The sequence below is a fragment of the Xenopus laevis genome, chromosome 9_10L, assembly GCF_017654675.1.
Source record: "Xenopus laevis strain J_2021 chromosome 9_10L, Xenopus_laevis_v10.1, whole genome shotgun sequence".
In the NCBI taxonomy this organism is placed as follows: domain Eukaryota; kingdom Metazoa; phylum Chordata; class Amphibia; order Anura; family Pipidae; genus Xenopus; species Xenopus laevis.
Window position 1 is genome coordinate 76,380,070 of NC_054387.1, and position 25,455 is coordinate 76,405,524.

Below are 25,455 nucleotides of genomic sequence, written 5' to 3' on the forward strand. Positions count from 1 at the left end.
TTACTCATAAATGGCAGCTTTGAACTACCAACATTTACCTTCTTATTTTATTGATTAGCATAGGCATTTAAGACATGCTCCCATAACTGATTTACACCCCCACTTACTATGCATACATCTATTGTGCTCAAAGCAGGTTGAACAGAGGCACTTAATCGTCCTTGTCTGAAAACTCTGCCTGATAAATATTCTCCCAAAGAACAATGGCACATGATGTATTTACAAATCATCCGTTTTCTCAGGTTTGAACACAGTGGTGAAAACACCCTCCCCCACCTACAGCCTTGAATGGAAGCTGGAATGGGAAATTCTTTGCCTTGAGTAGACGATTGCTCAGGAATATCGGTGATCCTGACGGTTCCAACTTGAAAGTGCTACAAGCAGCACTCTTCCCAAATGAAAATGAATAAGAAGAAAGTAGCTGCAGCCAGGGTAGGTAATTGTGATACAACTGCACAAACCAAATGCCTGTGTCTAAGGCTAATGGCCCAAGGAAAGTATTCACTTATGGCATTTTTCAGCTGTTTGAAAAATCACCTGAATCTCCCCCGTGCTGCTTGTCATTTTCTATCATGGAAACTGCATGTCACCATGCCATTTCTGGTAATGAAAGGTGATTTCCATTAATGTGAAAGACAGATGGTACAGAAGGATTGGGGTGATCAGGTGTGTGTTTACAGCCAGTGTTTAAGTTATATTCTATAAACAACTAAAGAGTGTCAGAATTTAAGGGTCAATACTCAAAGGAGTTGCTTTGTAAAGCTGTAGAAACTCTTTATGGCATGAATAGTTGCTAAATCCATCATGACTTACATTAAAAGGTTTCTTTTTCATTCCACTATTCCTGACATCCAATACTTAGATCAATATTACCTTTACACTTCCTACAATTGATGTGATAATAACTCTGAGATGTGTATTCTTGCAAGAGCAATTATACTGCTTAACAGTGTTTAACATATTCCCTATGCATTCACATTCTGAAGCCCTACGTCATTCACAGGAATTGTGAACATGAATAGAATGGAAAGGCTCTCACTTACATGTGCTCTTTGTTTTTGCTAAGGCTTCACTTCAGGGGAGTTCAGCACATAGTTTGCATGGCGATGAGGCTTTAAGCATTAGTCAAATAAGGACTTGGGATTCCATTCATTTCATGAATAAAAGGACCACAACAGTGTTTAATACCATGTGTTACATGCAGACTACACAGTACACAACTCATGCAGAATTCTTGGAATGCTCCCAATGCATTACCGGCATTAGTTCAAAGCCAATCACTTCCTTATTCTAAAGCCCCCTTGTGTTGGGATCTATTGAGTTGAATGAAATGTTTTATATTGATTATTGGGCAAGGGAAGAAGACAACCACAAAACAAGACCACTGTGTGGGAAATGCATCCTACCTGCCATGACAACAACTAGAACAGTAAATATTTAAACCTGCACAACATTTCCAACCAGCTCTGAGTACGGCTTAATATAATCATGTGCCTAAATCATGTGGCAAATGTCAGAAAGTCGACTGGATTGGCTATAGGGTAGTTGTGTTATCCTGTTTTCTTTTACTGTTGTGTATACACCAGAATCTGACTGTATGCAACTGACCTGTTCTTTAGACATATTTAGATTTTGACCTTCCCCTGCAGCAAGTCATAATGCTATAATAAACACATTTTAGAGAACCTAGTATATGCTCTTTTTTCCATACTTCTGTATTATTATATATATAAAGAGAGAGTGAAAGAAATGAACCCCAAAACAAATCCATGAAAATTCTACACAAAGCTAGAAACATCTTCTAATATATAAATACAATATATATATATATATATATATATATATATATATATATATATATATATATATATATATATATATATATATATATATATATATATAGTGAATGTGTTTACTGTATTTAAACCATTTAAATCATTAGCAAAATACTAAATTTGAAAGTTCATTGAACCGTGGGAAGATGAAAGTGACAAATACAAAGACTGGTAAATTTCTCCATGTTCTCTACCCACAATACACAGTAAAAAAAAAAAAAAAACATCATTGTATGCCACAAATGTATTGTCACTTTTAGGCCAGAACATTCATTGGAGGGGTTGAACTTGATGCACTTTGGTCTTTTCTAAACCCAAATTAATTATGTAACTATCATTCACATCTGTCCCTGCTCCAGGGAGCTAACAATGTAAGGTCCTGATCACATTCACTCTCCACACTGGATCAGGAGTCAGTTTACCTGCTTGTATATTTTTGGAGTGTTGGAGGGCACCCATGCAGACAAGACCAAAACATACAAACAGGCTTTAGATGTATTTTTCATAAAATTGTGTTTTAGATATTGGTATGTGATATATTTTTATATAAATGTGCAATGTTTAAGGTTATAATTTCACTTTAACTGTTGCGATTTAATTCATTCCACATTTTAGTTTACTACACTTATTATTTTCATATAAAATATAATAAACAGTAATTGTTTAAATGAAAAAATCTGCCCTTCCTATGTTGCTGCTCCAGCACAATGTTTGGAATGCATTCCCTAGATATGTCAAGAGCTAGGAAGACAAATGCTACTGAACAGTATTCATTTGAACAAATGTCCCTTTCTGCTTGTTAGTGAAAGGATTCTACATGTTTAAAGGCATGTTTAATGAAAGCAATGCAGCCGCTACAGAATTATAAAGGGTTATAAAGAGCTTCTGTTTAGTATTATGCTGTAAATCTGGAACCAGATATTTTCCAGAAGTCCCTATATTGTTGCAATATGTTTTTATAACGTTTTTTTTTTTTAAGAAAACACGCAAAACATAAAATCATACAGAGTATATAACAAAGAGTTAAAAAAAAATAAAAAACAGAGCACTGATGATACTTCCAAGGGAAGGTGGACTGTCTCCACAAAGTAACCATAAAGTGACAGGAGACTGTGGGGAAGTGTCCCTTCATTTATTGTATATAAGGCTATGGCACACTGGGCGGATTCTCAGCCTGCATAACAAGAATCAGCCCCTACACTTGAATCAGTGTTCCTCTGCGTCTGCATCCTGAACCCATTTGTATGCATTTCAGAGTCTAAATCTGTTCCGTGTGCCTGCACCCAGGCCGACGTATAAGCGCAGGCCAAGCATCAGCCCAGCAGGGTCAGACTGGAGCATTGGGGGCCCACTGGGACTGCAATCCAAAGGGCCCTCCTGGCAGTCACCCCTCCCGACTTTTAAACTATGCCCAAGCACGCATGTGCAAACAGCTGCATGTCGCATGCATGCGTGAACAGAGACGCGCTAATCAGTGCAGCAGGCCTAGTCCGACCCTGCAGCCCAGTGTGTGCATACATCCAGTGTTGCCATATGTTCTTAAGCAAGTTGTGTTTATCAAATGTAATACTGGTTAATTTTTCATTAACAAATATCGGACCTATTTTCGTTTTGAAGATTGGGAAGACAATTGATCTTTGTTTCCAGTATTTTTCTAGTGTCTGTTGTCCTGTTGGTAATATATATAATAAACACACTGAAGTTGGGCTTTTGTGAGATCTTCTGGGACAGTGGCAAGCAGGGGTTTACATGGGGTTCTCTTTAGGTTAACATGAAGTACAGAAAGGATCAGGGTATGTACCCTAGACCAAAAGCAAATGGCCTAGGTGCAGGTCCACCATATGTGTGTCATAGTACCCAAAGTAGAACACTCGCAAAAAACAGTTGCTATTAGCTGTTGGATATACAAAAAAAGGGTGGATCGATTGATGCAAATTCCCTGGTCCCCTGTCTCATAAATAATCAAGTATCCATGCAAGTGCATGTAATTACAAAAACAGGGTTTTTTAGTTACAAAGTTATGATCATCAAATTGGTAACCACCATACCACGTCAAGGTAAACCCCATATGGTGGTCCCTAACTACATGTATTTATCTGGCACCTCCCTGCATGGTAGCATTTCTTGGGACAAATGTCTCCTGTTGAAGCAAATATAATAATTCTAGCTGGAGTCAAATACCACCTAAAAAGCACTTAATAAACCACTTATAGTAATTACATGAATTACATATACATGAATAATCTGAGAAGTTTTGTATGCATCAGTTATGGGGTGCTGAAAATGGGTTCAATGTGTAATAGCCCAATAATCATTATATGGGCATCAGGATTTGGTATTCACCAGAAGTCCCTTTTTTATGATTGAAACATTTTATTATGTTTCAAAAGCTGTTTCATTGTGAGGTGGCCTGTCTGACAAACATCAGGAATAAGCTAGGGGAACTGGGTTAACTTAAAGGAGAAACATACCCCTCATTAAAAAACCCTTCCCCGAGCCCCACATAGATTACCTCACCCCCAATCCTAGCTGCTACCCCAGGCAAATGCTTCTAACTTTTTACTTACCCTTCCGTGCAGATTCAGGGATACGGAGGAATCGGCAGCCATCTTCCGGGTCTTCGTGTCTTCTTCCGGCGCTTTAGCAATGCTCCAACTGCGCATGTGCCGCCATGCTGGTCTCATTCTCAGATTACTGTAGACCTGGAAGATGGCTGCTGTAAACTCTGATCCCTGCATCTGCACGGAGGGGTAAGTAAAAAGTTAGGGGTTGCCCAGGTTAGCAGCTAGGCTGGGGGGGGGGAGGGAGGTAGGTCTATGTGGGGTAGGGTTTTTTAATTAGGGGTTTGTTTCTCCTTTAAAGGAACGGTACATCTGCTATGTAACTTTTGCCTTTTTTCCAGCTTGAATGGCTGCCCCCATGGCTACACAGCAGCATGTTTATATAAACTATAGTAGTCTTTCTGAAGCAAACACACCAGTTGTACCAGTGCACAGCAATAGTAAATTATATTTTAATTATGTTCAGGGAAATGCTGCACAGATTGAAATTCCAGTGTAAGGAGCAGAGTGCAGCATAGGAAGGAAGGCACAGGCCATATGGCAGGCCCTGTTGCAGCCTACATCTTCTACTGATGGTGATCTCTACGTGCCACTCCCTACCCACCCCTCAACAATACAGTGTTGATGATCACAGTCAGCATTGTATTCAAAGGGGTAGCCTCATTGCCTGTGGCAATGGCTAATTGCTGCCTTTTTTTCTTTCTGTTGTAGGAATAAACCCTATGGTGTTTGTTTTTTCTTGCAATAAACAAAATCTATGTTTAGCATGAGCCCTTGGTTCATTGAAATAATTTTCAAAAATGGGTATACTACCCCTACTGGGCCACAGTGATCCCTACCTGGCCCCCTCCCACTTGTGTCCTCCAGCCTCCGACTCACAAGTAGGAGAGCAGCTGGGGAGGAGGGAGTTCTTTACAGCTAAAGAAGAAGAAGCAAACTGTGCAATCTGGGCCCCCCCTGTCCCCCAGACTCTCTGTGACCGCATGATCTGCTTCCTCTATAGTTACTCCACTGCCTTTAAATAGTTCTGAAGTAAGAGTACACAGATTCTCAGCTATTTTCCCACTGGTATGTCTAAAGCTAGTGTCCTTGAGTGTATTTACCATAGCAAGGAGGCCCAAGGCTACAGCCTTAAGCTGGGAGGTTGAACTGCCCAATACATGTATAAATACAAATATATATATATATATAAATATATATATACATACAGTATATATACATATATATAATGTCCACATGTCTCACACATATAGGGAAATGTTAGATATAAGTTTTTTTATACATGAAATATATTTATCCCCAGAACATGAATGCCACATTTAAAAAAAGGTTAATTGTACCAAAAATGTTGACAGAACAAGCTGCCCAAGGGATTTTGTAAACAGCAAGCTCCAGAATTCTCTGTTAGCAGCTGAATGGCTGAACATTTGATATCCCTGTCAGAAGCACATATGTGATTACTTGTAAGTCAGGGGTTTTGAAGGAAAAACACAAGGCTAAACACCAGCATTCATTGCAAATGCTTCTTTTTCAGTGTCATATCACATGAATGTGTCATTCATTTTCCACATTCCTGTAACTAGTAGCGACCAAGCAGGTATTTAGGAAAGGTAAACTCTGTTATAGGCTGGAGAACTAAGACTCCTTTAACACTCCACAAATATCCACCCTAAAAGGAGCTTGTCTGTGTCTTAGTATAGTTACCTCATTCTCCATACACTGACTTGCTCTGTACAATGGCATATCTGTCTAAACAGTAGCTTTCACGCCTTTTCCTTAAGCCATTTCAGCTTCCAATGATGAAATAAAGAAGACCTTATGCCAACTGCCGTCATTGCCATGATTCAATTTATTTTTAAAATTACCTTTTTGGTACTGGGCAGAATAATTAAATGTTCTCGTTCTCCGAAGTGTGATTTTTGGAATAGTGTTATGCTATGTACCATGTCTGGAAACACAATTGACAGGAGAATTTTTTAGTAGATGCATAGTTTAACAGTCCAGTATTTGGTGAATAATGTGTTTACAGGTACAAATGATTGGGGTAGGAGTAAAGTAATAACATCTTTTCAACCGTGTCTATTAATGCTAGCAACCAAGCAACTGATCATCCCAAGAAGCCACCTGAGAAGCTGGTCTCCAGAGAAAAATCAGAGAATATGCAAATATGTCCGTAATTAGGGAGAATTCTCTGTTTTACATACGAGGAAATATGAATAAATAAGGTAACAAGCATAAAGCTGGCCACAGAAGCAATCTGATCGTACGAATCAATGTACGATCAGACTTTCCAATCTCCCGACTTGCCACTAACCATTCAGATCAAAGTCTTACCATTCTGACCAAATAAAGAAGTTAGCCAATAAAGATCAGCCAATGTTCTGCCCCTGACAGCAATCCTACGATAGACAAAGCTAGTGACAGTCTCCCACTGAAAATTGTACGATCTGCAATACACGCAGAGATATTATCGGCAGCCAACAGAAAATTTCTAACCTGTCCGATCGACCACAGAACCGATCTCTGCCGGACGAAAAATGTCAGGACTCTACACACACGTTCCGAAAATCGAACGAATCCTCGATTCGTACGATGAGAACTTTGCGTCTATGGCCAGCTTTACAAACATCAGAGGTCAAAGACCCATGCTAGAACTTGTGTTTTTATACAGCTACTTGTAAAGCAGACAATGCAAGTTATGAACTTGTTATTTAAGCCGTTTGAATCACTACTCTAAGTGACCTGACTGAATCCAGACTCCTGGACTATTTACAACCCACCCTAATTCATTGTATTATCTCTTCATTTCATCTCTATCTATCTGTAACTTCCTAATTTATTGCCCATGAATACCTTTCACTGATCTAACAGAATATATGCTGTGCCTTTCTAGCTTTCATTTGTATTTTGCCTGACGGAGGGGCCTTGGTGCTCCGAAATCTTGCAATGTATCTTTTTTATTGTTAGCCAATATAGGTATCACTTCTACAATACTTTTTGTATTTGTTTGTTTTTTAATTTGTTATTTTATTTTTACTAATTTTGGAATTGTTGGGAAAAACACTGCACTGTTGGTAACCCAAAATTGCACTTTGCACACTGAATTTGTACTTGTAAAAAAGCCCTATTGAGTAGGATCATTTTAGCCAAGCAGATGTTTTGGGAGCTCTGGGAGAGATTTTGTGTCCCTGAGTGCACCTGTTATGGGGGAGGTAGCACTTGACTACAATTGTAGTAGTCACTAATTACAGATTCCTTTTGTCATTTAAAGTTAACAGTGACTTTTTTTTATCTTCTGCCTACGTTCAGATACAGAATGTGCCTAGAAACCATGTGGCACCTTCCACATGTGCCACTAGCAGCAGCTACTATATGTGGTTCTGAAAGTGACCTCTCTGAATGTGCTGCCACTTGAGATATTATTAGTACAATAGAATAGTCCTCCAGCACACGGTGCGAACTTTCCTCAAGGGGTGCACGCAATTTGATATGTTCACCTTTACATACATTTTCTTTCAAACTGAAAAAGGCAGCAGCACTCCCATTTCAAAAGAACAAAAACGCCTATATTTTCACATATGGCAACCTCACATATAACCATATCTGAAATCTCTGGTGCTAATAAATGAGCTGTGGGTGTGCCAGAAAATGTAAAATCAGAAACAACATAAAAGACATGAAGGTGATACTATCAAGACTGAAGTTTTTAATATAATATAGCTGCAGTAATAAAGAGTCAAATACAAATGATTGCTTAACTACTTAATTGTACTCTTACATAATTGTATGATGCCAGCATTTGAGCAGGGTGCCAATGTGAGATTAGCATCAAACAGGATGTGAGTAATGGCAAATGATGATCAAGAAGGTAGCTGCTAAGAGGAGATTTATAGACAACACAACCTACAGAACATTTATTTTCGGCATATTCATAAACTCATATCACATTTGCCTTGGTTAAAGCAAACCTAGAAATTCTCCACAGGCAATGGGTCGGTCCTTGTTAATACATTATGTATAAATAGAAATGGGTTTTGTGCACAATACCAATATGTTCTGTACATATGTTATGCTGTGGTATCTACTAAACAAACTATTTCAAGGTGGTACATACACTATAAAGCTAACATAGAATAAAGGTGTATTTTCAGTTCAGAATTTACGAGCCATTCCCCCAGCATGAAACAGCATGTCCCCCCTTTTTTTTAAACCAAGGAAACACTGATGCCAAATAAAGAGTTTCTTCCAAAGGGAAATACATTTGATAATTGCTTCACAAATGTAATCTTTGAAGAACTTATCTGTTTCCTTTTCCTTGTAGGCAAACTTTCCATTAACATAACCTAAAATACATTTGCTGTACCAGCAGCAGCAATGTGTGTGTATGTGTTTTTTATGTGCCTGCATGTATATTTGTGCACGTGTGTAAATTAGGAAATTTTAAAAACAAGTATATCCATTTGTTAGCTTTGCCAGCTTTATTGTTTGGTAGTAGAGAGCCACTGTATCATCTTAGGTGCAGAAGTCTTATGATATGTCCCTGTCTCATGCTTCCCTACACTACCTGCCATTTACTGTCAGTGGTTTGTTAGGATTTGCAATTTTAAAAACAGCTGCAGGAGCAAAGCTTGGAGATGGCTGAAAGATATGCTAAACAAATCTAAAAATATTCACGCTAGCAAATTTAATGATATATAGTAAAGTTAATGTGCACTTAGACTTAGGTTTTCATATAAGTCAACAGGAAGCAGCACAAGCAGTTTTGAGGGCTTTTCTGACAGCTAACAGCATGCCCTTTGAACTGTACATGCACCAAGCCTGCCTTAGCATGGGTATGCCTTGGAAAAGAGAGAATATGGTGATCATCCATCCTTAGGATTATGCCATATGTAAAGAAGTCACTGGGGGAGTTGCCTAACAAATTGGCACCCCCAGTGACTTTAGCTTTCCTTGCCCTTTATGGTACAACAGAAAGGTAATTTGTAAGGATATACCAAATACATAATTTTTGGATTTGGTCATATACCAAAACCTCCATAAAACATTCAGGCTAATGGGACATAGGGTAATTCCTATGTGTGTATATACAGTATATATATATACATATATAATATATATGTGTGTGTGTGTGTTAAGTCTCATGTATCCTGTATATGCAGTATATATATTTTTTAGTACCAAATACCAGATATCGGAATTGGTTTGCATTGTATTTTCACTTATCTTCTCAGTGATGATTTAACAGTGAAAGTCATTTGGTATAAATCTTTATAGCCTTCACTATGTGTTACATTGCATATTTTATGATTGTGGAAGAGATTAACTCTGCCTCATACCACTTCCTGCTGTTCTTGGCATTGTACATTACAAACTCCTGACAATGGGGAGCCCAGAGGAAAACTGCTTCCCTTCCACCTGCTGAAAGCAAAAACATAGCTCCAGTTTTGTAACTCTTTAGAAAGCATTATATGTGCTACATGCCCAACATACTCTCGGAACAGCGTGTATTCTTTGGAGGTAATAAGGTGTGGACTCAGTATGTGCCAAGGAAATTCGCCAGAGCACGATAAAGAGGATTTCTAGGATGAATCACCACTGATCACTTCCCAGCCATTATAATTCCAGCAGTAGAATGAGTCTGCTGATTGCTCCTCAAATGTACAGTGGATAGTATTTATTAGACACACAATAGAAGCAATTTTTGTTGTAAGGCAGTGACCCAGTGGAAGTTGGAACTACTTTTTTCCCCTTAGATTATGTGCTTCCAATATTTGTCCACACTGAATGGAATTCTATAATGGCAATCCTATCAACATGAAAGAGCTGGAATCACTTTGGGGATAAGTTTCTTTCATCAATTCAGGCACTATATAACACTCCACAAGCCTTTCTTAAATGGGGTCCTTTTGCCTCTGATAAGATTACCCTCCACAGAGGGACGAGACAGGGATGTCCCCTCTCCCCACTTTTATTTATTCTGGCAATTGAACCTCTAGCAATACTGATTAGGCAGGACTCAAAGATTACTGGTATGACAATAGCTCATCACACTCACAAACAAATGCTTTTTGCTGATGATTTATTGCTGACCCTAACGAAACCGCTGACATCTCTCCCGCATTTGTTTAATGTCCTCCATCACTTTGGGCGGGTATCTGGACTGGTGATTAATTCGACTAAGTCTGAAGCCCTTCCTTTGAATATTTCTCCCTCCCAAGAAAAATTACTTAAGCTTAATTTTGATTTGCAGTGGAAAGTCAAACAGTTAAGTTATTTAGGGGTGCAAATTACTTCAAATCTCGAAGGTTTATATCAAGCTAATTATCCTCCACTTTGGATGGATATTACTAAGTCTCTTGCGGCCTGGTCTAAACTACATATCTCATGGTTCGGAAGGATAAATGCAATTAAGATGGTTCTTTTACCTAAACTATTATATTTTTCCGCGTTCTGCCTATTGAAATTGCAAAATCACAATTATACAAAATACAACAAAAATTTGCGAATTTTATTTGGGCCGGGAAAAAATCACGTTTGGCCTGAAATACCTCTTTTTTACCCAGGAATAGGGGTGGCCTGAGTGTCCCTAACATTTTTTTCTATTATCAAGCGGCGCAAATTGCGCCGTTAATTCATTTTTATAGACCTATCCTCCCATTATGGGCTCAAATAGAAGCCGCACAACTCAAGCCGATTAACCCTGCAGTGTTACCTTGGATTTCCAAATGTAAACGGCCCGTCGCTTCCACCCCAATTTTAAAAATGGCGCTGGCTGTATGGGACCAAGTAATATTAAGAACTCCATTAAAATCACCCCATTGTCCGGCTATGCCTGTTCTTGGCAACCCTGTTTTTCGACCAGGTCTACAAGGTACTGATTTTCATTGGTGGCACTCTCACAACATGCTATATGTCACTCAGTTTTTTGGCTTGCAAGGCCTCAGGAAATGGTCCACTATAGTCGACCAGTATAATCCTCCACGAGCGGAAAGCTTTCGCTATGTTCAGATCCAGCATTTTCTGACTGAAGTGACTAAAGGATGTGCTGATATCCTATCCTCTTCCGCTTGGGAACAAATGTGTGTTAAGTTCCCTTGTAGTGGGGGTATAATATCTATGTTATATAAGGACATTTTAAATTCAGCAATTACTTCCCCTCCACAATATACTACTCAGTGGGAACGGGATCTGGGTAATATAATAGACGATGCCTCCTGGCAACAAACGTGGGTGAATACAGCCAAATCCTCCATAAATACATTGGCGCAGGAAACTCTATACAAGGTGATCTCTAGATGGTACTTGGTTCCTACCAAACTGCATAAATATTATCCCGCTGTCAGTCCCCTCTGTTTCCCGAAATTGTGGAATGGACGGCACTATGTTACATGTTTGGTGGCAGTGCAGACAGGCGTTCAGATTTTGGTCCAGGATATTCACATTGATAGATTCAATACTGGGAGTTAGGCTTCGAAAAGATCCTAAGATGGTCTTACTCAATACCAATATTCCACTTTCGGATAAATATCATCGCAAGTTGATACAGTTTGTTTTTGTAGCAGCGAAACAAACTATTGCTGCCTCATGGAAAAAAACTTCTATTCCTATGGTTATGTTTCGCTTAAAAATGAATTGGATAATGGTAAATGAAAGATTATTGAGTATATCTACTGATACCTATTCCACCTTTACTAAGATCTGGACTCCCTGGATGCACTATGCCAGTATACGCTAAACTTTGTCTAGTGCAGGTTTTTTCCATCTTCCAATGTCTCTGTACCACTCTGTACCTGGTTTATCAAGTGATTTATACTAAATTGAAACCTATATGATGGAACTTAAGGCAGTTTCAAACCTGAACTAAGAGCTAATTGTTGACTATTTAATGAATACGGACACGGTTGCTTCGGTATATTGTTTAGTTCTCTTTTTATTTTGTTTTTTTTATTCAACATATACTCTTTACTTATACTGCATGATGTTTTCTGATATGTCGCTATGTGGAGTGTCCGGAGCCGTTGCTCTTCCTTCACTCTCAAGACATTTGTATGTTATGTTTATGATCCCCTCTGCGTAGGAGGATACACATTTTCTATATCTACGAATGCATAATAAAACTTTGTTATGAGAAAAGTATATGCTGTTTTTGCAACCAATAAAAAGATTTGAAAGAAAGAGCTGGAATCATAATCCATTATAGCAATAAATGTTCTCCTTAAAGGGTTGCCTTTAAAATAACTTTTAGTATGATGTAAAGAGGGATATTCAGAGCTAATCTGCAATTGGTTTTAATTTTTTATTATTTGTGATTTTTGAGTTATTTAGCTTTTTATTCAGCATCTCTTCAGTTTGCCGTTTCAGCAATGTTGTTGCCAAGGTCCAAATTACCCTAGCAACCATACATTGATTTGAATAAGTGACTGGAATATGAAAAGGAGAGTGCTTAGAAAGAAAGATGACAAATAAAAAGTAGCAATAACAATAGATTTGTAGCCTTACAGAGCATTTGTTTTAAATGGGATCAGTGACCCCCATTTGAAAGCTGGAAGGGGTCCGAAGGAGGAGGCAAATAATTCAAAAACTATAAAAATTAAACAACGAAGACCAATTGAAAAGTTGCTTAAAATGAGCCATTCTATAACATACTAAAAGTTAACTTAAAGGTGAACCACCACTTTAAAGGTGGCCATACACAGGCAGATTTTGCTTAACGACCATATAAACAAATTATTCATCCATCCATGGTAAACAAAATGTGAGAAGACCTTTTCATTAAGACAAGATCTCGCATTAACCGATGGCTGTCTGTCCCTTTGTTTACTTTCGCAAAAGGCATGCTCAGTGAACAATCATTTAACAATGATTATTTGATTGTCCCATCCACTCGGACCAATTTCATCTTTCATGACAAAAATGTTTAAACCTCACCAATTGACTGTTAGGACAATTGTCAGAGCAGTGCAATAGTTTGCACCCCATGTATTTAATGATAAGATTAGATTATGCTAAAATCGGTTGTTTCATACTGCCCGTGTATGGCCACCTTATACCTTGTATAATTCTGTGCTTCTTCCATACTATCTACACCCCAGCTAACTGGAAAAGACAGATAAACAGATAAACAATCCTGCTTTTTTTGTGGGTATAATCCACGAGGTACCTTATTTATCAGCATATTTATATCTATGCAAAAAAGACTACCCCATGCTTTATGAATCATTTTGTGTTCAGTTTATTGTTATATTTTTTTTAACCATATTTACACTGGCAGACCAGGGAGATTTTATACATGTATTCATTACATTGATGAAATTATGTAAAAGGCTATGGCCACACCAGATTTATTCTTGTACTAGAATTGAGCAAATTACCTCCCATGGGATTGTACCCTGTTAGTGTGACAGCAGTTTAGAAACACAGCCTACTCCATCTTTCCCACGAGTTTCACTTCCCATGGAGAAGTTCCCACTGTCAGTGTTAGTACTTTAGCCAATGGGACACAAGTGCTGACACACATGAGTGAGCATGAAGCCGAAAGGGATGCCCCTTCAGCCTACTCCTACACTATAGAGTTGTCCTGCTAGAGGCCAGGGGTCCCTCATATATTATTATTTTAGTGGCTCTTGGCCTTAATGAAAGCTCCATACTTATAGGTACTGATGGAACAAGTAGGGCAACACTGTTTGCGGGGATTAGAAGCTTGAAAGTTGTGCTGGGTTCTGTGCTTTCAGCCCTCTTGTTTGTAGCAACACTTCATATTTTTTAAGTAGCCCTTAGGGCAATGGTAATAATTTAAGTGTATTCCCCTATATGTTTCCCAGCTTGGTGGATGGCAAAATGCTCAGTCTTTGACTATTGGTGGGATGCTGAGAATTATAACTCAACAAATACCAAAAGATGATGCATATTTTAAAAATGTTTTAAACAATTGTTAACAACACATGATGTATGCTTATATCTAATTTTTAAGCATAAGGGCCCCAGATATGGAGAAAGCCCATGCCAGGGGCGTAACTACAGAGGGAACAGACCCTGCAGGGGGGTCCAGGAGGAATAAGGACCCTATGAGGCCCTAATTCATATATAATTTCAATAAATATTGGTAAAACAGGTCAAACATGAGACAATTTGGCGGCTTAAAAGATAATTTGCTTTGGAGTGCAGTAATATCTAGTTACACCACTGGCCAAGGCTTTGGCATATCAAGAGATCCATAGGGGCCCCGTTGCAAAATAACTTACTATACCCAAACCACCCCTGTCCCCCCCCCAATCAGATTCTTAACCCCCCCACAAATCTCCATTCTATCGACCTATGGACGATTTCATGCATTTCTTCTCCCCAGCATATTATAGTTCCTTAGGCAGGGTTCAAACTAACCAGATATATCCCTTATTCATATTAATGGGAATTGCCTGATCTCACCCAGCTCAGTTTCATGACAAGTGATTATTACTTCATAACTTTCCAGCATTTAATCCCTAGACTCCAGCCAAACAAGCATAAAACACCAGGGCGCTATGTGGAATTGCTACTTCCCATGGGCAATCCTTGATGGTGGCATCAGCTAGGCCTAGGCTAAAGCTCGCTGCTTTGCTTAGTTCAAGTATACTATGCACTTTATAAACTCATATAACCATTTTATTATTATTACACAGCATCGCCAACTGAAGCTAGAAGGGTTTCCATCAACTAATGGAAAGTGAGCCACACCCCATCACACAACAGCAACTTGTTGGAGGCAGCACATGGGCCACTTTAATAAATTGGGAAAAGGGGCATTTGTCCAGGACCCACTGATTCTAGGGGGCCTAATATAAAGTGTTTATGTTAGGAACCTATGTTTCAAATATATACAGTAAAATCAGTCCTGCCAATTGCATCACCCCAATCACGGGCTAAGTAATGCAAACTCTAACAAGTGTTCTCTTACAGGTCCACCACACTCCTGGCTGCCTCACCCCTCCTCCTCTCTCTGAATAAACGATTAATACTCTTCCCTCCAAACCATCCCACTCAGGCACTCTCCCTCAGCCACCCCTTTCAAATGTAATCCAGGAGCCCTTCCTCCTGCTTTGTCAGGGCTGAAACAGACTTTCTCCTGCCTCTGCTGCTACATTTACTAATCTGCATTTAACCCTTGAGGTTGGAGAGAGGAGGAGGAAGGGAGATGAGCTTGGACCTGTTAGCAAAGAGTAATGAGGAAGAAAACAAGATACAGAGCTGGTGCCCCTGCAGAAAAAGGGGGGGGGGGTGTGTTGTTAGGGTTGGCACCTCACCCCTTTAGGGCCATGGCACACAGGAAGATTTGTTGCCCGCATTAAACCTGCACTACCAAGATCTGTCAACATTTTTTCGTGAGTCACCTAAATATCCCACCAATTAAGTACATACCCCCAGTTCTGTACGCTAACTGAGTGTGCGATGATGCCCCATAAGCCACACCCACTACATTTCGGTGGCGAGCTGCATGCACCCCATTATCCCTCAGCACCTCAGCAGTTTATGTTGAGAGCTATGTGCTACCATGAGTGACACATTTCCTGACAAATGCTTTCCCACTGGCAATATTATAAATTGGTAGGAAAACATCTCTTTGTTTTTCCAAAGTCACCCAAAGTTTCTTCGCAAGGTAACACTGGATGACTTCTGAAAAACGAAGTGGCACCTATGTTTTCCCACCAGTGAGTTACACTATTTGTGATGGGAAAGCATTTTGGGATATTAGTCTCTAGCAGTAGTATAGATTTATGGGGGGGTATATAAATTCCACCAAGTGACATTAGCCTTAATACAGACCTCATATTGAAACCACATCCTGCAGGGCTAATCAGCAATTATTTTGTATGTATGCTGCAGACTGTACTGATTTATGTGCAGCCATGCAGCATGCATGTAAATGAATTGCCAACTAACTATGCAGGATGTGGATTCAATGTGTGCAGGGGAGTAACTGCGATTGCAGGGGTTCCAGGAGGTATATGGGCCCTTATTAATACAATTTCAATAAATATTGGCAGGTCAACCTCTAAACATTTTGGGGGCCCAGAGAATAATTTGCTTTGGAGCCCAGAAATACCTAGTTATGCCACTGAATATGTGTCTCACTGCTATTAAAGGGGTGGGTGGCAACTCTAGTTGTTGGGAGAGGTGAAGTTGGGGGGGGGGGTACCAAGCTGAACTTTGCCCAAGACATTAACTCGTCCCTGGACAGCACAGCTAGAAGATCAGCACAGAGAGACTTTGCGCTACCTGAGGCACAGCAAGGCAGGACAGCTTGGAGCAAAGCCAAGGCACCGGCTCGCCCAGTGTAAGCGCCGCCCCTCGCTCTATTGCTCCGTATGTGCACACTGACAGCACACCTGCTCACAAGCCCCTCAGCACAGGAGACCAGAGCAAGTGGTGGCCTGGGCGGGGAAGCCCTGAGAGAAAGAAGAAAAGAACGGATCCCCGGGCTGTGGGCTTGGGCAGCAGGGCGGGGTTTGCTTCCTCAGCAATTCATATAAAAACCTTCTACTCTCTGGAGAACAACAGTCCCATTCAGTGTGAGCCTGCGAGAGTTGGACAAGCGCAGGGGAAAGGGCACAAGCAGGGGGGCAGGAAAGGAACCTGGGAGAGACACCCGAGGATTTGTTATTTGGCACTGCCACTGGGAGAATAATAGAAGTGTGCAACATGCAACTCGCGGTGGCTCGGATTAACCTGCTGCTCGGCTACTGCTGCACCTTCATTGCTGCTTTTAACTTGGATACACAGAATGTCATCTCCAAAAGCGGGGACCCTGGGAGCTTGTTCGGCTTCTCCATGGCCATGCACTGGCAGCTGGACCCAGAGGACAGGAGGCTGTAAGTCCCCAAATTGCTTGCCCAGCCGGAAGGGCAACCATTGTATTTTGTATCCTCTGTAGTAACAGAGTCGACTTTGGTTGGGGTTGCCGTGAGGGCATGGTGGTGCCTCGACTGAGAGCAGTTGTAGTAAAAGCATGGGAAAGCACAGTGACACTCAGCAAATGTACCTGTTGTCTATGCCGGTAGCACTGCAGCTCTTAGTAGCAATGGGGATTGTAGTGCAGCACTGCCCCTAGTAGCAATGTAGTCTCTGGTTTGAGAAGGGACTTTGGCTGTGAGGCTGCAGGTATGGTAGAGTTAATAGTTCCCTGGGAAGGGACTGTGGCTGTGGGATAGCAGGTATAGTAGGAAGAGATGGTGCCTATAATAGCAGTGGGGATAATAGTCTCTGGGAAGGGATTGTGACTGTGGGACAGCAGGTATAGTAGGGAGAGATGGTGCCTATAGTAGCAGTGGGGATAATAGTTTTTGGTAAAGGACTGTGACTGTGGGATAGCAGGTATAGTAGGGAGAGATGGTGCCAATAGTAGCAGTGGGGATAATAGTTTCTGGGAAGGACTGTAACTGTGGGATAGCAGGTATAGTAGGAAGAGATGGTGCCTATAGTAGCAGTGGGATAATAGTCTCTATGAAGGGACTGTGGCTGTGGTATTACTTTATAGTAGGGAGAGATAGTGCCTATAGTAGCAGTGGGATATTAGTCTTTGGGAAGGGTCTGTGGCTGTGGGATAGCAGGTATAGTAGGGTATGTGCCAGTGAAAAATGATTTTATAGGCATTGGACCATCATAGTGTTTGGAATTTACATACGCTTTTTGTAAAATACTGTTACACTGTAACATGTTTATTTATTTATATATGTATTGTTTTAAACGCAACTCTGCACATTGTTTATAAACCATTGGCATGTTTCTAGAATGGAATGACGCCTGTAATTGCTCCTAACTGTGCCTGGGGCAGTTCTGACTGAATTTGGCTGAGATGCCCTGTTGGGGCAAATATGTTGGCTCACAGATTGTCGCAGTCGGTGGTTGTAGGGTGATGTATAGAACCCAGTAGTGTGTGGGAATGATATGCAACAGCTGCTGCAGAAACTCTTGTGGTGACTTCATTCTTCTTCCTGAGGGTACCATGAAGAAATTCTGCAGTGGGCCAATGTCAGTCCAATAAAATTGCCAGCCTGTGTGCCTTTCATTGCAGTCACGCGTTGCTCAGTGAAAGAGACTTCCTCATTATTCTGTCTGGCAGAGACAGGTTGTATCTGTATGCACAGTAGGTCGGTGGCTGCTTCGCCATTTATGCTTCTAATGACTGAATCTCACAGTCAAGGAATAAATATATCAGATTTCTGCTCTCTGAGCAATGTATATTGGGATCCTTTTGAATATATATTCCCTTGGTTGGGAGAGATTTTCCTCTAAAACTCACCAGGTGCTGTATGCTGTGAACTTTGCAACAGTGCCACTGCTTGATCTCCAGAGTTGATCATTAAACTGCTGTATAACAAAGCAGGACTTTGCTTTAGTGTATTTTTTTCCTGAAAAATATCTTGCTGTATAGTGACTTGCACTCTCTACATACCCTTATATATTATTATCCTTAGCAGGGCTGATGCAGTTTCATATAATTCACGTTACCAGGCAAATTATATCAACCGTTTTATGCAAAAAAAACAGTGTAGCTGCTGCATCTCTTGTACAATTTAACACACATTGAGCTTACTGAGTCATGATTATAAGTTCTATTGAAAAGATATACTATGCTAATATATAAGCTGCCTTTTTAAAGACGGGTTTGACTAACTGCCCAGAACACTGCACAGCACGACCCCTAGGCAGGAATTCGTGTTGTGAATATTTAAGAGATCCTAGGACTAGCAACACTGTAACTTAGTTTGGTGATGCAAATCAACATTATAGTAAAGATCTATTATTTATAAATACTCAAAAGTTTGTTTTGTCCCAGGGCCCTACCACCACTAAGACATCCCTGACTACATCTGTAAAAGACAGATGACCTTTCTCGGTGGCCAAAATAATGAAACTTAAAACTATCAAGGCACAGGGAGTCAATTGCTAGTCTGTTCATTCGCCCATCTCCTAATGTTTGCATTGTTCCCTGCTTACTTGTGTTGGCTTTTCACACTGGGCTGGCTTTTTTTTGTATGCTGACTGTCAGCACGGCAGTAAAGCTTCCCTGCAAGGACAGAGAGGGTGGAGGGTTCTAACTGGAAAACCACATAAAGTGTTTTGTTGAGCCCACAAGAACTGCTGCAGAGTTGATGTTTGTTAGAAACATCCTCGTGGTGACTTTGGGTTGTGCTTTGCACATTGGTGAGAGGGTTTAACAGACCGGCACCTGATATATCTTAGATTTCTAAAGCAGACACTGATTTTTATGCTTCAAGTATTGTAGAGTTTTATGCTTAACTATAGTAGTGTCTAGACAAGGAGTACTCAGATTAGTAAATCACTACATAGATTGTGAAAATATAACAGCTAATATGATGCAAATGTCTTTTGTAGAAAATTGGTAAATTGGCCCTGATAAGGGCCACATGATGGACTTGCCAAGTATATACTGTGCATCATTTTATCCAGAGGTGAGTGGTTGTCTGAGCACACCCTAGGGGATGGAAACATTTATAATACCACTTTAACTAGTCAAGAAATTTGAGTGGATGTTTACAAAGTGAATTTCTGTAAAGTACATTGCTAGAAAAAGTCGACATGAAGACTGTGTAACTACTTTTCCCATGGACCTGGATCTCAGTGAGATGATCGTCTCCTGGCATAGGGTGGCAGGAACATTCCTTACCCTGGGGGACCTACAATTTTACCAAATCATTTTCAAGTCATTAAGGATCCTGAATCCTACAATTATAATTTCCAGATGGGAGAATTAAACAGGAGACATGGGGATTGTAGTACACAGGATAATATGCCAAGAACGATCCCCGAGCATAATTTGAGCATACAATATGACAGTTGATAAATCACAGTACCAATTCTACATTAGAGTTCTGTTTCCTGGAGACTGTTCAGAAACCCCCTGTATTCATCATCATCATCATCATCATTTATTTATATAGCGCTGTCAAGATACGCAGTGCTTTACTGCAGTTATGGCAAACAGGGAATAAATGGTGGATAACAGACAAGGATTACAGAGTACAATAGGGTTTACAAACTAAAAGGTTAGGGTACAATTGAGACATTAGGATTGTATAAACACTTTGTCATTTTTGATACAGCCATGATTAATTAAGGTACATCGAATAGGCCTCTTTAAACAGATGGGTCTTTAAGGAGCGCTTGAAAGTTTGGAAAGAAGGAGAAAGTCTGACAGCTTGTGGCAGCGAGTTCCAGAGAAAAGCAGAAGCCTGAGAGAAGTCTTGTAGACGAGAATGGGCAGAAGTGACCAGAGGAGAAGTGAGGCGAAGATCTGAAGCAGAGCGTAGGTTTCGTGAAGGAGTGTATTTGGAGATTAGAGATGAAATATAGGAGGGGTTTCATTATTAAGGGCCTTGAATGTGAGTGTATTGTATTGTTTTTTTCCAGTAGAACATACACTACATAGTGCTTAGTGGCCTTCATGTCTTAAATATTTGCTAGTAAAATACATTTAGTTGATTGCAGACTTCAAATATAGTGTAGAATGGGGAGGGGTGCATAAACAGCTAATGTGGTGTAGCCCAACATTTTTATTTGTAGGTGACTGTTCAAATCCAACTGCTGATTGGTTGCTATGGGCAACATCACTGGTGATGCTTGCCTCCAATGTTAATGAATATGGCTCAGAATGTGAATGTACACTATGTACCAAATGTAATAAACCCATAAATAATGCAGTGTGTTTGACAGTTGAGTGTGTAGTACTGTAAATAGACAATTCATACTCTTCCTGTAGTGTATAACATTTGCTGGTCAAATTCTCTGTAACAATCTATAATGTTATACAGTAGAATCTGTACTACTTTATATAGTGCAGATGTCCCTTTTTTGCAGTGTAGTTCAGTACATAGACTGTCACTGCCACCCTGATGAGTTTTGTCCCAGAAAACTCTGTCCTATGGGAATTTGCCCTACTGAAACATAAGAAATTGGTGTCTTTCCTTATAATTACCTTGGCTGTCTTTCTACATTATTCTATATCAGGCAGTGAGTTATTCGATATCTATTGATATCATACATCATGCTGAAAATACAGATCAGAGTCAGACTATAACTGAACATGTAATAAAGAGGCATGTAAAAGGAAAAGTTAATGGCATATAATGGAAGCCCTGGAATGGGCAGGTGGAGATCACTAAAGCAGATTAGCTCTTAAGTAGTATTTGCACAGACCAAATGAGATCCGATAGTCTGACCACTCCCAATATCTCAAATTCTTTGTCATTCCTTTCCAACACACTGCACTTGCAGACAGTAGTCCATGCTTGCCTGTACACATTGCTGCTGCACAGAAAAGAATTCCAAGGCAACAAAAGAGGTCACAGCTCTGAAGCTTTGGGGCTGGGATTGGAGCAGGATGCCTTTTGTTATTCTTTTTTCAGTAAACTGCCTTTTTAATGAATAGGAGATGCAAAGTGGTTTCCCCCTCCCCACTGTGACAGGGAAAATAAAATTGTTAAACTGCAAGTTGACTGTGTAATATCATTTTGTAACACACACACTAGGCTGTGATAAAAGTTATAGTTTGTATACAACATACATTTGGATTACTGAAGTCATGTTGATCAGCCCATTGGTCAATAAATTCTGCTCAATCATTTTGACTTGTTTGATATGAGTAAACAATCATATGTTTATATCATTGGTGTTTATGTAATTGCATACATAGTGTATATAGTGTCAGCAAGTCATCAATGTAAAGTAACGTAAAATGAGCTTATCAGGACACACGGGCCAACATCTCCGTCCGCACCTTTAGTTGTGGAAAATATTTTCGCCCAACGGGTGCCCTTCCAGAACAAGCCTACAGACCCTATCTTGTGCGTAACTTTGGGACTGTCTGTATATTGTAAATAAACTCCTTGCCAAGCTTGTATGAGTATACAATGCAGGGAGCCCAAGTTTTAGCGAATGATACAAATTAAATAGCCTGGACAACGAATATACCTGTGTTTATGATTACATGTATATCTGCAAGTTTACAGTGATTCAAATTAAGACATGGCCCTAATGTTTAAGGTAAGGTTTAATTGTGTAAGGTCAAATCAGCAGTGGCTCTGGTGTGCCAGCCAGGCAGCTCTGCTTTATGGGCTACACTAATTTCCTACATACAGATGGCAATGCATTTGCTTTGTGGCCTCTTTTCTACCCTGGCTGATTTAATATTGATCTTATTTGATCCATCTGCAGTTGATTACTGTTTTTCACATGCACACAGAAATGAATATTTGCAAGACATGGAACAATAGCTCTTTCAATAAAATCATAAGATATTACGTTTTCAGCTGTATTTTGCCTGCTGCTGGGTAAATACATTTGTTTAGATTGCATAGTTGCTGATTAGAGTCCCTGAAAAATAACTAGGGTATACTTAGAAGTGTACACCAGCTTTGCAGTTTTACTGGAGGAGGAGAAACATTTACCTGTGTATTGGTTGTCCTTTAAAAAGGGGGCACAATTATGTTAAAGCAGTTTCTCATCTAATCGGAGATTTTCCATACCCATTGGTAAAGGTTAACGCCTAAACTGTCAAATTATTGCCTAGTACTGCAGGCCAGTTTATGTCAGGTTAACAGGGCTGACACTGTAGCAGTAAGAGAATTCTTTCCATTTTATATGCCTATAAGTGCCAGCAGAGCATTGTGTACCCATGTGATCTAAGGCCCTCTGACACTGAACGGGTTACATTCCACATTCCGAAACACTTGCAATAAATTACATCTTTTTATTCAAGAGCAGTTTAATGTTTTCTGCCTCCCTCCATTTTCACAATGAATTCTGGGACCAAACACTTGAAATGGAATTTCTAATGAATTCCCTAGCAGGAGCTGACAGCCAGCATTCCCCACCCAAGATTGATGAGCTGTAAATTAAACTGTATTGTTTTTCACTGGTTACTCCAATGCGCCTGAATGGCGTCTAAAGGGTATGAGTTTAACTGATGTATCCACCATACCTCTTGTTTTCTCAACAATAGTTCTCCACATCTAGGGGTGGGTACACATTCTAGGACCATATTATTTAATATCCATATCAGAATGGCCCATTTCAACAAAACTAAACTGGTAATCTTATATATACACCCACCAAATACATAATTGTAAATACAGCTATATGTGCTTATGTGCAGTGATGGAGAAGTATTATTAGCCCTGCTTTCCTAACTAATTTCAAATTTTACATTTCAGTTCCCACAATGCACTGCTTCACCCACAGTGTACTGCAGACTGCAGACACCTGCAATTTTTCTATCCCCGTGTGTTATTAGCACTAGAAATATAGGATGGTAAATATTGCCCATACTGTGTAGGGAACATACTTATTCAAAAAAAAAAGTATACTCTCTAGATGATTTATGATGAGAGTGTGGAATTTAGCATATCATTTGCTCAATGCCTCCATTTTACAGTGAATATATTGGTTCAGTAATACAGTGGTGTATTTAGTATAATAAACATGATTTAACAGCAAATCTAACGTGCCCTGGTTATTTTAAGATAACATTGAGTAATTCTTAAAGGGGATTAGTCATAGTTATAGAAATGCACCCAGACTATATTTGAACATTTAATAAATCTGTTTCACAATCTGTATGTGGGATCTTGGTGAAATAACTGTGGGGCTTTTCCCTGGAAAACACAGAAGCACATATCACATTTATTTAAGTGGTAATTTAGTAAGGGTAGGTTGCTGCCATGTTTTTCGCACTTTGCACCCTGCTCTGCTGTTAGTGCCTCTGACCACTTGTCCTTGCTTTCCCCGTGAATACAGTGCTGCCTCTGTAGAATTCCCCTATCCTGATGTCTACCTAAGCAGAGATATTCTATCCCCTAAGCACGGAAGCAAGATATTTTATCCCCAAACTTGTGCATCATTAAGATTTGTTTTTTGGTGGCCAAATTGGATAAAGATCTGTTTGGCTATTCTGAGATTTGCTTAGTGGAGTATTTTTAAAAAAAATTAATCACGCTGCCCACCTTCACTAGTGACACTTACACATTCATATCAGTTATAGGAATGCATTAGTATCTCTTAAACTGGCAACAGATAAAGACAGATATGAAAACTATGCAATCCTGAAGGTGCAACTTTGTGCAAACTTCCAGGATTAGTGAAGCAGAGATAAGACCCAACAAGAATTATTTTTTATAGTGCTGCTGAATCTATATCAAGCCCCTATCTTTCTCCATCAACTGCCCTTTTAAAGGGGAACTTGACAAGTATAGTAGACATCTTATGCCAGTGTTATTATCCATAGCAGCCACACATTTGCTGATTGGTTGCTATTAATTTTTGCAGTGGCAGTAGTGTGTTTGTGAATTGTTGATGTACTACACCCTTACAGCCAAAGGTCCTGTGGGTATGGTGTATGGCTGGTATAATACAAAGAAAATTTGCCAGGCTTGTGTGTGTTTGTAAGTATGTATTCTTTGTTTCAACTATTTAATCTGTTTACAAGATTAAACTATAATAATATTATTCCAGTATCCACCAGGGCTGTGATTTTGTATATCAATCCTTTGTATAAAAACCCCTCTCATTTTCAGCTCATTGGTCTATGTGTGTAACACTGGGTAAGACTTTCTACTTATTATAAAATTAAATAATGACCTTGGACTATAAATTTTCCCAAACTCAAGTTTTATAGCATCTGTGTTTCTGCCCAGTTACACTGGAAGCTTTCACAGTCAATGAACTGTTTAATATTCCCCGAAAGACGCTGAAAAGGGCAAATAAAGGATTTCCTATACCACCACTGTCCAACTTATTCCTGTAGTGTGAATGTCACTACCAATGTTAAGCAAAACCTATAGGGTGTGGAACTTACCTCTAAAACCTCTACATTATCACACACACATATATATATATATATATATATGTATATAATAATGATCTGGTGCTGTGGCATGGCATATATATAGTTTCTATTGTTTATCAACACTTACAGCCCATGGGATGTTCACATATAGGTGTAATTATGACGACACACCCCTGATTTTGGCACCATTTCTGGGGTTAAAAGTGATGGTTGGGGATTG

The 25,455-nt window shown here is 39.7% G+C and overlaps 1 protein-coding gene across 3 annotated transcripts in view; it reads left to right on the top strand.

The window, feature by feature from the left end:
* The first annotated feature begins 313 nt into the window (after positions 1-313).
* Positions 314-25,455, top strand: part of itga6.L (integrin subunit alpha 6 L homeolog) — a 68,139-nt gene continuing 42,997 nt past the window's right edge. The window contains exon 1 of one of the 3 annotated variants that reach the window (XM_018235909.2): positions 314-432. Coding sequence is in view for 2 of the 3 variants with exons in the window: in XM_018235908.2 (XP_018091397.1) it covers positions 17,072-17,241 (170 nt within the window). In the remaining variant the exon portion in view is untranslated. Of the gene's footprint in view, positions 433-16,773; positions 17,242-25,455 lie in introns of those variants that run through there. The other 2 variants (XM_018235908.2, XM_018235907.2) reach the window with 2 other exon arrangements.